Below are 16,841 nucleotides of genomic sequence, written 5' to 3' on the forward strand. Positions count from 1 at the left end.
CCTCCAGCAAGTGACCCTTGCCCCATGCTGCAGAGGAAGGTGAAAAACCTCCAGGGCCTCTGCCAATTTGCCCTGGAGGAAAATTCCTTCCCGACCCCAAATGTGGCCATCAGTTAAACCCTGAGCATGTGGGCAAGACTCACCAGCCAGCACCCAGGAAAGAATTCTCTGTAGTACCTCAGATCACAACCCATCTAACATCACAGACCACTGGGCATACTTACTTGCTGATAATCAAAGTTCAATTGCCAAATTAATTGCCATCCCATCGTACCATCCCCTCCATAAACTTATCAAGCTTAGTCTTGAAGCCAGATATGTCTTTTGCCCCCACTACTCCCCTTGGAAGGCTGTTCCAGAACTTCACTCCTCTAATGGTTAGAAACCTTTGTCTAATTTCAAGTCTAAACTTCCTAGTGTCCAGTTTATATCCATTTGTTCTTGCGTCCACATTGGTAATAAAGGTAATAATTGGAGATATACCAATCTCCTAGAACTAGAAGAGACCTTGAAAGGTCATTGAGTCCAGCCCCCTGCCTTCACTAGCAGGACCAATTTTTGCCCCAGATCCCTAAGTGGCCTCCTCAAGGATTGAACTCACAACCCTGGGTTTAGCAGGCTAATGCTCAAACCACTGAGCTAGCCCTCCCCCATCTACTAAGCTTAAATAATTCCTCTCCCTCTCTAATATTAATCCCTCTGATATATTTATAAAGAGCAATCATATCCCCCCTCAGCCTTCTTTTAGTTAGGCTAAACAAGCCAAGCTCTTTGAGTCTCCTTTCATAAGACAGGTTTTCCATTCCTCGGATCATCCTAGTAGCCCGTCTCTGAACCTGTTCCAGTTTGATCTCAGCTCAGGCTCACTGACAGATGCTTTCCTCCGATCCCAGGAGAATATCCTTCTGTACATCTTCCTTCAGATTTCTTTGCTTCGCAAAGTCGTGTTCAGAATAAAGCAGGATGAGCTCATCTCATCCTTATAGCACCTGCATGGCCCTGCAAACACTGGTACTCAGCCCCACTAACCCTGTCGGCTGAGCCCCGTCTGTCCCTCCCCATTGGATCCAGACATAATTTCCCAAGATCACAGCTGCATATTGCACTCCAGCCTCCAAGCTCTCCATCTCACAGCGTGGATGCTTCATGGCTGACGCCCTTTGAAAAGTCCTGCCTGAAGGCTATCCAGAATGTGTTTGTAAAATAGTAGAAAACCCCCAGCTAGGATCACTTCCCTAGCTAAGTGGGAACACTTCTCCATTTGGTTTCTTGGGGAAGATGTATCTCCATGGCAAGTACCCCTGGACCTTGTGCTGGACTATCTTCTAGATCTAAAACAGAATTTGATGATTAGCTCTAGAAGGGTGCATTTGGTACGGGTGGATAATAGATCCCTTTTCTCCAACTCCATTGTTACTCAATTCCTGAAGGGCTTGGCCAGATTATATCCTCAAGTACAAGATCCCATCCCTCCTTGGGATCTCAATTTAGTCCTGGAAATTCTGACGGGACCCTTTCACAACTTGCTCTCTCCTCTACCTCTCCATAAAGTTGGCATTTCTAATAGCGATCACCTCAGACAGAAGGATTGGTGAGTTGAGAGCTCTGGGATTAGAATCCACCCCACATACAGTTTTTTATAAGGATAAAGTTTATCTCCGGCCTCACCCAAAGTTTCTTACAAAAGTAGTCTCTAGTTTTCACATTAACCAAGCTATCTATTTGCCCACATTTTTCCAAAACCCCTATCACCAGAAGCATTGGATGTAAGAAGGGCTCTAGCTTTCTATCTGGAGCATACTAGAGCATTCAGATCCTCCACACAACTTTTTGTGGCAGTTGCTGACAGAGTTCAGGGCAATCAAGTGTCCTCTCAGAGAATTTCCTCCTGGTTATCTTCCTCCATCTGTTATGTTACCAACTGACTAACACAACCCCACTATCTAGAGTAAAGGCACATTCTACTAGACAGCACACAAGCAGCTTTTGCAACTTTCCTGGTTCAAGTACCCATTATTGACATTTGTAAAGCAGTGACTTTGTCATCAGTCTACACCTTCACTTCTCATTACTCCATTTCCTGTCAGTCCAGAGATGATTCCAGTTTCAGATGGGTGGTCTTACAATCACTGTTCAGATAGACTTTGAACCCTCTCTGTAGCTGTTTGTTTGTGTCACCTACAATGGAACTGACGTGCAATCACTCAAAGAAGAAGAAACTGTTACCTACCTTTCTGTAACTGTCGTTCTTCAAGATGTGTTGCACATGTCAGTTCCACAACCCATCTCCTTCCTCTCTGTATCGGAGTCAGACCAGTATGAAGGAACTGAGGGGAGTCGGGGGCAGCTCCACATTCTTAGACCAGCACACAGTAGCGCAAAGTGACAGAGGGCACTCAAGCCACCCTGACAGGTACCACTGAGGGGAAAAAATCTCTGACATTTGTGCATGAGGCATCACCTACAGTGGCATAGACATGTGCAACACACTTTGAAGAACAGTTATGGAAAGGTAGGTATCTATTTGTTCCTTACCCTCCTCGTAGAGGAAGATGTCAGGAAACAGCTAACAGCTTTGAGGGCGGGGAAATCTGCCTCCTTTTAAGGCATAGAGCCAGAAGGTAAATCAGGAGCTGGAATGCTGGCAGTGGAGGGTAAAGAGCAAGTGCTGAGAGCTTGCTTCGTGGTTAAATAAAGAAACTGCAAAGTGACCAGTGTATACTCCAGTTTTCCTGTTTGTATGTGATATGTCACTTGGAGAATGGGCTGTTGCACAGTGGCCAACTTAGAGAGCTATCCTAGAGAACCATTGTGTAACTTCAGACTGTCATATATTTAATAAGCTCCCAGGAGTCAAGCTGATCAGGAGAACAGGCCAAGCACGTTATTAGTCTCATGAGCCTTCAATTCAATCAGTCTGCATAGTCTTCTGAAAAGCATCTACCACACACTGGGCATGCTCAGAGGTTTAACACCAATTTTAGCATAGTCACTCCTGTACTAGTAATTTTATACTCCTCCTTTCATCTCTCTCTTTAGCTACTTCAGTTCATCTCAAGCAGCACTCTTTTTCGACTGGAAATAACACATAGTACAGGTCCATGGATTTAGAAATAGCTTTCAGAACAATTTAATTAGTCTTTGCTCCCCAAATTTTCAAACATAGATGCCTAAAGTTGACCACCCTGGGTGGGATTTTCAAAATCCCCTAAATCAAAGTTAATGGGACATATGACTTAGGAGTGTGTAGGTGCTTTTGAAATTCATGTATAGGCACCAAAGGTCATTGAATTCCCGTAGTGCCCATTGACATAAATATGAGCTACAGGTGCTCAGCATCTCTGAAAATCAGGCCAGTTATTGAGACTGCTAATTTTAGGCCCCTACATTTGGAAACGATGGCCCTTATATATTATTTCAGGCCTGTATGTATAGCTGCTAACATGATTCACTCCATACTGATTATGCTTTGGCATCAGCCCAGTGTTACTTGGAGTTTGCAATCTTTGTGATGCTATTGTCTTCTATATAGGGTTTTGTAGTGCACTTATCTCTGTGGTATCTGAACATCTTCCAGTAGTGCATTAAGCAATGTGCCTATACATCGCTTGTGTGTTGTTTGTTCTCTCATCCTCTCCCCAAGAGAGAATTGTGTGCAGTGGGATGTCTTGTTTTGGTAGGTGTGGGTTGTTTTTTTTTATGCTGGGAGGTAGACTTTCTCATTTCTTTTACTGTTCCTTAAGGAATCAAGTTTCACAGTTTTTCTCTGGCAGAAGCTGAAATCTAGATTAGTAGAGTAGAATTTCAGAAGTTATGAACACCTCAGGAATGGAGGTTGTTCATAACTGAAATGTTTGTAACTTTGAACAAAATGTTATGGTTGTTCTTCGAAAAGTTTACAACTGAACACTGACTTAGTACAGCTTTGAAACTTTACTATGCAGAAGAAAAATGTGGCTTTTAACCATCTTACTTTAAATGAAACAAGCACAGAAACAGTTTCCTTACCTTGTCAAATCTTTTTTTAAACTTTCCTTTTTTTTTTTAAAGTAGTTTATGTTTAACACAGTACTGTACTGTATTTGGGGGTTTTTTTGTCTCTGCTACTGCCTGATTGCGTACTTCCGGTTCCAAATGAGGTGTGTGGTTGACCTGTCAGTTTGTAACTCTGGTGTTTGTAACTCTGAGGTTCTACTGTAGATTCTAAGGCCAGAAGGGACCACTGTGATCATCTGCGCTGATCTCCTACATAACACAGGCAACAGGACTTCCTTGAATTCCTCTTTGAATTAAAACAGATCTTTTAGGAAAACATTCAATCTTGATTTTAAAATTGCTAGTGATGGAGAATCCACCACAACCCTTGGTAATTTGTCCCAATGGTTAATTACTCTCACTATTAAAAATTTACACCTTATTTCCAGTCTGAATTTGTCTAGCTTCAACTTCCAGCAGTTGTATCTTGTTGTACCTTTGTCTGCTAGACTGAAAAGCTCATTATCAAATTTCTGTTCCCGATGTAAGTACATGTAGACTGTGATTAAGCCATCCCTTAACTCTCTCTCAAGAACCTATCCATGCAGGACCCCACTAGAAACACAGCCACTTGATGATGATTCTCCATTAACAATTACAGCTTGAGATTGCCTGTTGTAAATCCATTTAATATGTACCATGTTGATTTGGTACCATGCACATTTCTTAATCAAAATAACATGCAGTACCGAGTCAAATGCCTTACACAAGTCTTACTATATTACACCAATGCTGTTACCTTGTCATCTTGTTACCCTCTGCCTCGAGAGTGAGGGAATCTTGCTTGTGCCTAGTTGAGTGTCAGCTCCGTGACACCACCACCCAACCAGCCACTCAAGCATTCTCCTCTGGGCTATGCCAGCCCTGCATTTGCCTTGTACGTTAACAATAGATGCGTCTTACTCCCCAAGTCCCTTTGAAGTATTCTCCAGCCCCAACACTGCTTCCTCACAGAAATCCCAGATCCTCTGTCCCCAAAGGTTCAATGTATCCCAGTTTTACCTTAAATCACTGCTCCTGTAAACCACCCAGCACTTATAATGAAACAGAAGAAGGTTTATTTCAGAAAGGATAGAGATTCTACTAGAAACAAGAGAGAGTGATGGAAACAAATGATTAAAGTACAAAACAAAATCATAAGACATGAACCTGAGTCTTCACTTTTTAATAGACCCTTCCTGCCTAATAAAGTAGATTCCCCCAAAGTTCAGTCTGTTGCAGAGCTGGCTGGCTTCATAGGACCAAGTATTCAATTTTTCATGAGGACGACACCACTTCTTCTTTGAGTGATTGCTCATGTGTATTCCACTATAGGTGTGCGTGCTCGCCACGTGCACCGGTGCCGGAAGTTTTTCCCTTAGCAGTATCCGTAGTGGGGGAGCACCACTGCGACCCATGGAGTGGTGCTGACATATCATGCCATAAAGGGGACTGCACGCTCCCTCCACCCTCAGTTCCTTCTTGCTGCCAGTGAAGGTAGTCAGAACTTGCTCCAGCCTAGGCTGCAGCGTTATATCCTTAGTGGTATCCAGTCTTTGGAAAACTTCCTTGCTGAACTTTCTCTTGCGAAGCCGGGCTCGGGGCATGCCCTGTGGCCCAGGCTTCAAGTCGTGCGACTCCTGTCGCAACTCCATGCCCAGAAGCGATCCACACAGTCAGTGTCTTCGCTGTCTGGGCGAGGCTCACATTAGTGAGAAGTGTAAGATCTGCCGCTCCTTCAAGCCGCGAACAAAGAAGGAGCGTGAGATCCAACTCCAAGCTCTCCTCATGGAGCGAAGCGAAGCGCCTCCGGTGTGCCGTCCTGATTCAGCACAGCTCCCCACCTAAACAAGGGAAGACTCAGCAGCGCTGAGAGAAGGAGAGAGGTGAGGCCAGACCCGAGTTGGGCAGCCCACAATCCCCATCGGGACATAGACCTCCGACTCGTGCTGAGCGGAGTAGTCCAGTCCCGTCCACGCGAACCTCGCCCGAAGTATGCATGCCGTCGAGACCAGAGGCAGCTCAGGCCGCGCGTGATATCTTGGCGCTTCCGGTGCCGGGTGTGCCGCCTCAGTCGGGCCCCCAGTCCCGTGGAAATCCGCCCTTGGGCGCCCATCAGCCCTCCCCGGAGGTGTCAGAGGTCGAGGCACCTTCCCGGGTCAAGGTGCCGAGTAGAGCCCCGCGACACACGTCGACTCCGCGTCCCGGCTCTTCAGTGAGCGCATATCACTCCTTCGGTCTTGGATGCCGTTGAGGAGGTGACAAGAGACGACGCCGTTCCTCCTCCAGCTAGTCCGAGAAGAACAGGTCTCGACGCCGTCGGCACCGACGCTCGTACTCAAGCGCCCGCCATTACAGAGGCCATGCTCAGAGTGCGTCCCGAGAGTCCCCGGAACCGAGGCGCTGTGGTTGCAGGCGCCGCAGGGAGTCCAGATACACCTCATCGGAAATTTACCTTTCGACATCCTCCAGGTCGAAGTCTTGGGGCAGGAGCCGTCATGACAGAGACTGCTCCAGTCGTTCCTACGGCACTGTGCGTTCCTCCAGGACTTCTGCATCGGCACGCAGCCATCTCTCCCCGAGTTGCACCGCACCACATGACCAACCAGCCCTGCCGGCGCCCGAGGCAACTCATTTCCAAGCTGTTCCCTGGCAAGAACAATGGTGCCACTGGGCACCGTGGCCTCAGGTTCCTGTGCAGCCGAGACCTCGCTCCGTGGCAGGAGCCTCTTAAGGCCGCCCTGCGTCACCTCCCTGGCACTGGGATCAGACCATGGGCGCCGAACCCCCGGCACCGACTCCAGCACCAGACCTGGACGTCGAGCCCACGATGCCGTCTGTGGCTGAAGGCACCGCACCATCCACCTCTTCGGCACCGGGGGATTCAGTTGCGGTACCGCCTTCCTCTTCCCAAGAGGACTTCAAGGCACATCAGGAGCTGCTTAGGAGGGTGGCAGCAAATCTCGAGCTCTGGGCCGAGGAGATGGAGGAGCCATCTGATAACCTCTTCAATGTCCTTGCCTCCTCGGTACCGGGGCATGTGGCGCTCCCATTCCATCAGGGAGTAGCCAACATCACCACTGGCCTCTGGCCCCCGGCCTCCCTTGCGTCAATTTCCAAAAAGGCCGAGAGGAAGTACTTCGTCCCCACAAAGGGTCACAAGTACCTATACACCCACCTAGCTCCTAACTCGTTGGTGGTAGAGTCGGTCCACCACCGTGAGCGGAATGGCCAGCCCGCGCCCACACCAAAAGACAAGGACACTCGTAGACTGGACATCTTTGGGGAAAAAGGTTTATTCGTCTGCGAGTTTCCAGCTCAGAGTGGCCAACCACCAGGCACTGCTGAGCCGGTATGAGTTTAATCTCTGGGGTTCCCTCTTTAAGTTTGAGCCCCTTCTCCGGGACAAGGACGGAAAGGAGTTTCGGGCCTTGATCGACGAGGGTGCGGCCATGGCCAAAGCAGCTCTCCAGGCAGCTTCGGATGCAGTGGACACAGTCGCTCATACGATGGCTTCCACAGTCTCCATGCGACAGGCGTCGTGGCTGTCGCTCTCGGGGTTGTCAGTCAAGTCCCAGTCTATAATGCAGGACCTGCCATTTGATGGCAAGGCCCTGTTTGCAGAACAGACAGATACCCGTCTGCACGGGATGAAGGACTCCTGCACCGCCCTTCAGATACTAGGCCTGTACGTCCCTCCCTCTAAGGACAAGCCCAGGCCTCAAACCTCTGCTCCTTTCGTTCGGGGCAGATACGAGCCCCCGCCTAAGCGGCAGAGGGAAGAAAGGCGTCGGTCCCAACGCCAATCCCGTTTGGCCCCACAGCCTGCGACCTCTAAGGCCAGGCGGCCGGGGAAGCGGCGTTTTTGACTCATTGAGGGGGGTCACCGAGCCTGTTGCCAGTGTTCCCCCCACCCAGTTAATAAAGTTGCCTTTTATGAATAGTTTATCGGCCTTCCGACTGCAATGGGCCCGTATACCATCGGACCAATGGGTCCTCAGCACCATTTCCCAAGGGTACAGGCTGCAGTTTGTTTCCATCCCTCCCAATTGTCCCCTGTTCGGGCAGCCGGCCGGGGTCCCGGAGCATGCCCTCCTCCTCCATCAGGAGGTGGAGTGCCTCCTCTCCCTGGGAGCGGTGGAAAGGGTACCTCGGGAATACCAGGGCAGGGGTTTTTACTCCAGGTATTTCCTCATCCCGAAAGCGAAGGGTGGGCTCCAGCCCATCCTCGACTTGCGGTATCTCAACCAGTTCCTCGTTCGTTGCAAATTCCGCATGGTGTCCCTGGCCTCTATTATTCCATCCCTAGACCAGGGGGATTGGTTTACGGCGCTGGACCTCCAGGATGCATACTTTCACATCCACATATTCGAGGGTCACAGGCGTTTCCTCCGTTTCATGGTGGGTCAGGACCATTTCCAGTTTACGGTTCTCCCCTTTGGCCTCTCTACTGCCCCCAGGGTATTTACAAAGTGTATGGTCATTGTGGCTGCCCACCTCAGGAAAAAGGGGCTGCAAATCTTTCCCTACCTCGACGACTGGCTACTCAAGGGCTGGTCTTAGTCTCTGGTGCAGCAGCACATGAGCATCCTGCTAAACACCTGTGCAGCTCTGGGCCTACTGGTAAATGAGGAGAAATCCACGTTAATCCTGGTTCAGCACATAAGCTTTATAGGGGCGCTGCTGGATTCCCGGGCCATAGCCTCCCTTCCAGAGGACAGATTCGAGACGCTCAAAGCTCTCATCGCCTCGGTCACGGCCTTTCTGGTGACCCCGGCACAGGTGTGCCTGCAAATCCTTGGCCACATAGCAGCATGCACCTATGTGGTGCGACTTGCCAGGCTTCAGATGAGGCCCCTTCAGCTCTGGCTGGCCTCCCGGTACTGCCAGGCCAGAGACAGCCTGGAGTTGTCACGCTGCTGCCCCAGGTGGTGGCAGATCTCCAATGGTGGTCCCTCCAGAGCAACATGCTCCAGGGTATCCCCTTCCGAGAGCCCCCTCCATCACTAGACCTAGTGTTGGACACCTCGGACCTGGGCTGGGGAGCCCACATGGGCGATATCAGGACCATGGGCATGTGGTCACCAGAGGAACTGGCCCTGCACATAAATGTCACGGAGCTCAGGGCCGTACGCCTGGCGTGCATGGCCTTTTGCCAGCACATACAAGGGAAGGTAGTCAGAGTCCTTACGGACAACACGACCGCCATGTATTACATCAACAAACAGGGGGGCACGCATTCCCGGGCCTTATGCCAGGAAGCCCAACTCCTGTGGGAGTTTTGTATAGCCCACTGTACTTCTGCGGGCTTTGTACCTGCCTGGCAAGAGCAACACGTTCGCAGACCGCCTGAGCAGGGTGTTCTCCCAGCAGCACGAGTGGTCCCTGCACATGGAGGTAGCCAGGTGGATCTTCCTACAGTGGGGTGCTCCCCAGGTAGACCTGTTCGCCACCGCCCAGAATCAACAGTGTCCTCGATTCTGCTCCAGAGCGGGAGGGGGCGATATCAGATGTGTTCCTACTCCCATGGTCGGGGCTCCTGTTGTACGCCTTTCCGCCCTTCCCCTTAATAGGCAGGGTCCTACAGAAGGTGATGTCAGACAGGGTGAGGGTCATTCTCATAGCTCTGGATTGGGCCCGTCAGCATTGGTACAGGTCCCTACTGCAACTCTTAGCGGCTCCTCCGTGCAGGCTGCCGCTCTGCCCGGACCTCCTCTCCCAGGAGGAAGGTCGTCTCCTCCATCCCAACCTAGCCGCTCTCCACCTGACAGCGTGTCTGCTCCATGGTTAAATGAGGAGGAAGGGAGGTGTTCTGAGGATGTGAGGAAGGTCCTCCTGGAAAGTAGGAAACCCTCCACATGTTGAACCTACCTGGCTAAATGGTATAGGTTCTCTAGGTGGGCGAGGGATAGAGGTTCCTCTCCCTCCTCCATGTCTATCCAGCTTGTCCTCGACTACCTCCTCTTCCTTAGGACCCAGGGGCTGGCGCCCTCTTCGGTCAGGGTGCACCTGGTGGCCATTTCGGCCTTCCACCCCCCCAGTGCAGGGCCTGTCTGTGTTCTCGCATCACATGATGGCCCGATTTCTGAAAGGGTTAGATCGGGCATTCCCATATGCCAGACCCCCAGTTCCGCTCTGGGACCTGAACCTGGTGCTCTTCTGCTTCACAGGGTCTCCCTTTGAGCTGTTAGCCACATGCTCGTGGTCCCACCTGTCGTGGAAGGTGGCATTCCTAGTGGCCATCACCTCAGCCCGCTGCATCTCGGAGCTCAGGGCCCTGACTTCTGAACTGCCGTATACGTTATTCCATAAGGACAAGGTTCAACTCCACCCTCACCATGCTTTTTTGCCAAAGGTAGTCTCGGCTTTTCACATGGATCAGGATATTTTTCTCCCGATCCTCTGTCCTAAACCCCATTCCTCCAATGTGGAACGCCGCCTGAACACATTGGACGTGCGCAGAGCGCTGGCCTTCTACCTGGACAGAACCAGGTCATTTAGGAGGTCCCCCCATTTTTTTATTGCTTCGGCCGAGTGTATGAGGGGACTGCCAGTGTCCACCCAGTGCATGTCCCGCTGGATCACCTCGTGCATTCGCACCTGTTACGACCTGGCAGGGGTTCCCCTGCCTCCTGTTGTAAAGGCGCATTGCACCAGAGCTCAAGACTCGTCAGCGGCCTATGTGGCTCATGTCCCTATCCAGGACATTTGTAGGGCTGCTACGTGGTCCTCTGTCCACACCTTTTCATCGCACTATGCGATCGTCTCCCAAACGAGGGATGACGCCGGGTTTGGTACGGCGGTGCTCCGCCCCAGTAACCCTTAAAACTTTACATTTAAACTCCTACCCGCCTCCATCAGGTATAGCTTGGAGTCACCTATAGTGTAATACACGAACAATCACTCAAAGAAGAAAGCACAGTTACCTGTTTCCATAACTGGCATTCTTTGAGATGTGTTGCTCAGGTGTATTCCACGTCCCACCCTCCTTCCCCTCTGTCGGAGTTGTCTGGCAAGAAGGAACTGAGGGTGGAGGGAGCGTGCAGCCCCCTTTATGGCGTGATATGTCGGCGCCACTCCAGGGGTTGCAGTGGTGCTCCCCCACTACGGATATTGTTAAGGGAAAAAGTTCCGGCACTGGTGCACGTGGCGAGCACACACACCTATAGTGGAATACACCTGAGCAACACATCTCGAAGAACACCAGTTACGGAAACAGGTAACTGTCCTTTCTCAAGATGGCTCCTCAGTAAGAGGATCCGGGGGGCCTCTCTCCATTCTGTGTTATACTGAAACAGCCTTTGGTCTCTCTAAATAGACAGAACAGCCCTTGTCTCTTATAATGTCCCTTCTTTACCTTCAAAAGTGGTGTCAGTTGTGTGTAGCTCTCTCTAAAAGGTTTTCCATTGGCTGTTCTGGGATGGGGCAGTAGTATACCAAAGAACCTCGACATTTGACCAGATAGGGGTGGCAACTCCCTCCTGCAGGAATAGGCCATCACCCAGTAATAGTACTCCCTTGTGACTCCTTTTAACTGTAAGAGCATGTAAAGGGGTGCACTCACCCCTTGTGTGTGCCTGCTCTCTCTCTCTCTCTGGTTGCTCCTGCTCTGGGATAGAGCAGTGACCCAGGGCTCCCTCCCTGGAGAGAATGTCTTCGCCCTCTTGGGCTTCCTGGCTACAGCTCTCCAGCTGGGCCACTATAGTTCAGTCCTCCCCTCTGGGGTGCTTCACTGTCCAGGCCACTTCCCCCAATAGCTAATGGGGATTGAGGGGCGGGAACTGGGCCCAGCCCAGGAACCCTGTAGATAGCAGCTGTCTGCTGTGTCCCTTTATCTAAGTCATGCTGCTGCTCTAATTCCCTGGGCCACTTCCTTGCGGCCCTGTGCCATCTTCACCCTTATCTCAGGGCTTGTCCTGATGGAGTCCCCACAATCGACTCAGGGTTCCTTTTCGCTCTCCCTGGCTTCTGGCAGCTTGAACTCCTCCGAGGGCCTTCAGCTCCCTCAGCCAGCCACACACCATCCATACTCCTACAGCTCCAGCAAGGAACTGAACTCCCTCTGGCCCTGCAGCGCCTCTTACACTAGGCTGCTGGGCCCTGATTGGCTGTGTCCCACGCAGCCACTCTAGGCAGCTTGGAGGACCCTCTCCACTGCCCTTTTTTGGGGCAGGGTGTGGCACGGCCACGAGGCCTCCAGTAGGAGGTGCCAGAGGGTCTGATATACCCCATTGCAGATCATATGTTATTCTTTTATTGTTTAACAGCACGATTAATCACAATTAATTTTTTTAATCGCTTGACGGTGCTAATGATCTCACCTTGGGGCGGAACTCTGCTGTTTCTAAAAGCTATCCTCTTAACACTGTTAGCTTCAGTTTATGCAAAATTGGGTCTGCCTGTTTCTGTTTGAACTGTTAACTCTGAAGTAGTCTCACAACATGGACTTGATATTAATCCATTTCCGTGTCCACTGGGGTTGATGTGCTTACTGTTCTGCTAAGTGTATGTGCTACATGTATTTGTTATCCAGTTTACATTCCATATGGAAATCCATCTTTGCAGCTTGGTCCAGAAGCCTTCATCCCTCTGCCCCATCCTCAAGCTGCGCCCTTTCCCTGCTTACGTATGTACTCCCTCTTCCTGACAACTGAGGCAAGTTGCTAGGATGCGATAAGTTCTTTGCACGGCTCCCTTTGCTGGGAATTAAACTCTTCCCTGCCTGAATTAGTGTGTAGTATGTCCACACTCTCACATTTGGATTCTAGGTGGTGCTAATGATTTTTAAACAATATTCAGAGTTTGTGATCACTTTCTATATTATGCGTCCAGTATCCAATGTAAAGGCCAGCACTCTGCCATTAACGTCCAGTCCCAAGCAGTGTGCTGTGCAGTCGCTGCATGTCCAAGGAGAATGACAGCTCTGCCTTGCTCTGTACCAAGCACTGGGACGCTCTTGGCTTCACATATGGGAAAGACCTTTGGAAAACGATGATGGTCTATGGACACATACTTGTCCAAATGTTGGGCAACTGCTTGCCTCAAGTTCTCCATCACTGCTAATGCATTGGAATTTTTGTTTGTCAGCTGACTGGTTTTATTCTTTTTATTGCAATTTCTTCTTCTTTCCTTTCTTACATAAGAACGGCCATACCGGGTCAGACCAAAGGTCCATCTAGCCCAGTATCTGTCTACCAACAGTGGCCAATGCCAGGTGCCCCAGAGGGAGTGAACCTAACAGGCAATGATCAAATGATCTCTCTCCTGCCATCCATCTCCATCCTTTGACGAACAGAGGCTAGGGACACCATTCTTTACCCACCCTGGCTAATAGCCATTTATGGATTTAGCCACCATGAATTTATCCAGTCCTACACAACCTCCTTAGGTAAGGAGTTCCACAAGTTGACTGTGCGCTGCATGAAGAAGAACTTCCTTTTATTTGTTTTAAACCTGCTGCCAATTAATTTCATTTGGTGACCCCTAGTTCTTGTATTATGGGAATAAGTAAATAACTTTTCCTTAGCCACTTTCTCAACATCACTCATGATTTTATATACCTCTGTCATTTCCCCGCTTAGTCTTCTCTTTTCCAAGCTGAAGAGTCCTAGCCTCTTTAATCTTTCCTCTTATGGGACCCTCTCCAAACCCCTAATCATTTTAGTTGCTCTTTTCTGAACCTTTTCTAGTGCTAGAATATCTTTTTTGAGGTGAGGAGACCACATCTGTACACAGTATTCGAGATGTGGGCGTACCATGGATTTATATAAGGGCAATAATATATTCTCAGTCTTATTTTCTATCCCCTTTTTAATGATTCCTAACGTCCTGTTTGCTTTTTTGACCGCCTCTGCACACTGTGTGGACATCTTTAGAGAACTATCCATGATGACTCCAAGATCTTTTTCCTGACTCGTTGTTGCTAAATTAGCCCCCATCATGTTGTATGTATAGTTGGGGTTATTTTTTCCAATGTGCATTACTTTACATTTATCCACATTAAATTTCATTTGCCATTTTGTTGTCCAATCACTTAGTTTTGTGAGATCTTTCTGAAGTTCTTCACAATCTGCTTTGGTCTTAACGATCTTGAGCAGTTTAGTATCATCTGCAAACTTTGCCACCTCACTGTTTACCCCTTTCTCCAGATCATTTATGAATAAATTGAATAGGATTGGTCCTAAGACTGACCCTTGGGGAACACCACTAGTTACCCCTCTCCATTCTGAGAATTTACCATTAATTCCTACCCTTTGTTCCCTGTCCTTTAACCAGTTCTCAATCCATGAAATGCTCTTAGCTTTCTCTGCAACCTTCCAGGCAGTGAGAAACATTTTTAACTGTTGCTTTTACTGGTGCCGTTTTTGAAGTGGTTTTGGAGGGATTAGTTGTTCTCTCATTAATTTCCTGTACCTTCAGGCATTGTGTAATATCCACATAAGAGCACTGATGAGCTAGAGGGGCTGTGAGACCCTTGGGACAGATCTGCCTTTGGGCTTCAGGAGAGACAGTCTCACTTTCTTCTTCGTTTTAAATACATTTCTAACTCATTTTCTCGTAAGCTCTGTGCATTGGAAAGTGACCCTAAAGTCTTGCTAGGGACTGAATATGTAGAGAGGAAAGGGTTCATTCTGCAGCAGAAAGCTAGGGAGACTTATAGACCTTTCATCCACTGGCTTTTAATATAAAGTAAATTGGCTATGTTTGGGATGGCCAGCCCAGAGCATAATGATGTGAGCTTGGTGGGCAGGATGCTGTTATGTTTGCAATAGGTTGCGCAGCCTCAAAATGCTAAGGCTGGCTCTGCTTGTTGAAATGTTTAGTCTTCTTGGATGCTGCAGTCACTGTCATTGCTGCCAGGGGATCTCCCTTCCACCAGCATTGCTAGCACGTGACGAGGAGGGAGGGCCAAGCCGCTGCTATAGCCTCACTTCTCTCCCTACCATTGCCTTTGCCCCTGCCCATGGTGTGAAGAGCTGGCTTTGGAAGGGAGTCTGGAAAGCCATTCTCCTCAGACACAGACCCAGAATCCCAGGGGCATGGTGTATGGGGGTGGCAGGATTGATAGATTAAAGTCTGGGGGCAGTACAGATTAGATTTTGGGGGTAGAGCCTGGGCTGCTGGGTATTTTAGCCAGGGAGCATTGCATGTTTTGCCAGCTGAGGTGGAATGTTTTTTAAGAAGCCCCTTCTTTATCTTTCAGCAGCACCAAGCCGCTCAGGAGTGCAGCTGGCTGCCAGGAAGGTCCAGCATTTCTGTTAACTTTTGCCTGAGCCTTTGCTCCAAGTTTTAGGCTTGACACTTTGTGTGCATTACAAGAGCACTGTGTTTTGCAATGGGGTTTGAGAGAGAGAAGGTGAATGCCTGGCATCCAGGGAGGGAGGGCATTGTATGCATGAGGGCAGCATGGATTCTATGCTTAGATACCAAGGTGGTGAGCCTAGTAGAAATGCTGTCCAGAGAGATGAAGAAGATGCGGAAGATGTAGGAGTCTGGTTTCTTGGACACGTTCCCTGACTTTTGTTGCTGCTTTTCTGACAGCACTGAAGAAGTGCTCATATGCTTGTTTTCTCAGACTGCACAAAGTAGGAATGTACACAGGCCTGCACCAGTAACGTCGGTGAAGGCTGGCTAATGAGCTGTACAGGGGTCCACTTGCATCTTAGATGTTTGTTCTGTTACTGGGATCTGCAACAGCTCAGATATTTGGGGTTTAAAAGTCTTTCCTTAACTTACAGTTTTCCTCAGTTCAACCATTTGTGTTTCAATAATTCATTATTCTTTAAGGCTCTTTCTCTGAAGTTATTGCGCCATGTTTACAACCTTGAGTGCAGCTAGATGAAGTTATGAGTTGTGGATTTCCATAACTTTTTGTAAACTGTTTTCAGAGAATTGCCCTGGGATTGGAAGTTCCTGTTCCACTTGCTGTCCATGTGCTGCATTTCTTAAGTATGCAAAATTCGCCTGCCAGATCGTCCCCACAGTAGGGGCCCTTATTGTGTGCCACCCAAAGCCCTGCTCTTCTGTCTGAGTTCCTGGGCACGGCAATATCCCTACAATGCACTTGCAAGCATCAGAATGACTGCACCAGATCTCAAAGATGAAAATGTGCTCATGACACCTCAGAGACACCTAGTGGATATTTTCATTTAACCACCTACTCTTTCCAAGAGAGCCAAAGATTCCTGTCCTCTTTGGATCATGACACTCTGCTACTGAAACCCAGTGTGCACGAACAAGAGCTGCTGCTGGCTTCGTGGGAAGAACTGAGGAGCGTTGCTGCAGGCTGGGGATGGCCTCACTGAAGATGATCCAGCAAAGTTAGGCAGATGTTTACATTGACCTAAGGCAATTGGGAGGTGCCATGTGGTTTGGCACCACATAAGAGGAGACACTCATCGAAGGTGGATTTCTCTCACTGTCAGTCTCACCGTAGAATCTGGGTCTCTGGTGAAGTGGAGACTGACTGCGGAGACAAGAAGCTAGCCTCTGGGATTCGGCAAACTCATTATATCTGTGAGGGTTAAGCCTTCCCTCTCCCCTTTTGTCTTTGTGCAGGTGCAGCTAGAGAAAGAGAGGGAGAAGAAGTCTTTGCTGGAGGCACTGCTCCAAACACAGGAAGAGTTGACAGATGCCTGTCAGCAGCTGGAGCAGCTTCGCCAAGAGGTGAAGAAGCAACAGAAGGAGCAGGTAGGTTTGACCAGCAGGGAGCAGTAGAGAGGAAGGAACGGGCTGTCAGAGTCCAACATATAGGATGGAAAAAATGGGGGTGAAAGGAGAGAGAAAGGGGACCAAGTCAGGGACTGGAGGGCAGTGCAGAGCTGGGA

The 16,841-nt window shown here is 49.3% G+C and overlaps 1 protein-coding gene across 1 annotated transcript in view; it reads left to right on the forward strand.

Annotated features, from left to right (window-relative positions):
- CEP250 (centrosomal protein 250) overlaps nucleotides 1-16,841 on the forward strand; it is a 116,513-nt gene that overhangs the window by 73,889 nt on the left and 25,783 nt on the right. Inside the window, 1 exon segment of the mRNA XM_039497786.1 lies at nucleotides 16,573-16,704. Coding sequence (XP_039353720.1) covers nucleotides 16,573-16,704 — 132 coding nt within the window.

Source organism: Mauremys reevesii, linkage group 13 (genome assembly GCF_016161935.1).
Source record: "Mauremys reevesii isolate NIE-2019 linkage group 13, ASM1616193v1, whole genome shotgun sequence".
NCBI lineage: Eukaryota > Metazoa > Chordata > Testudines > Geoemydidae > Mauremys > Mauremys reevesii.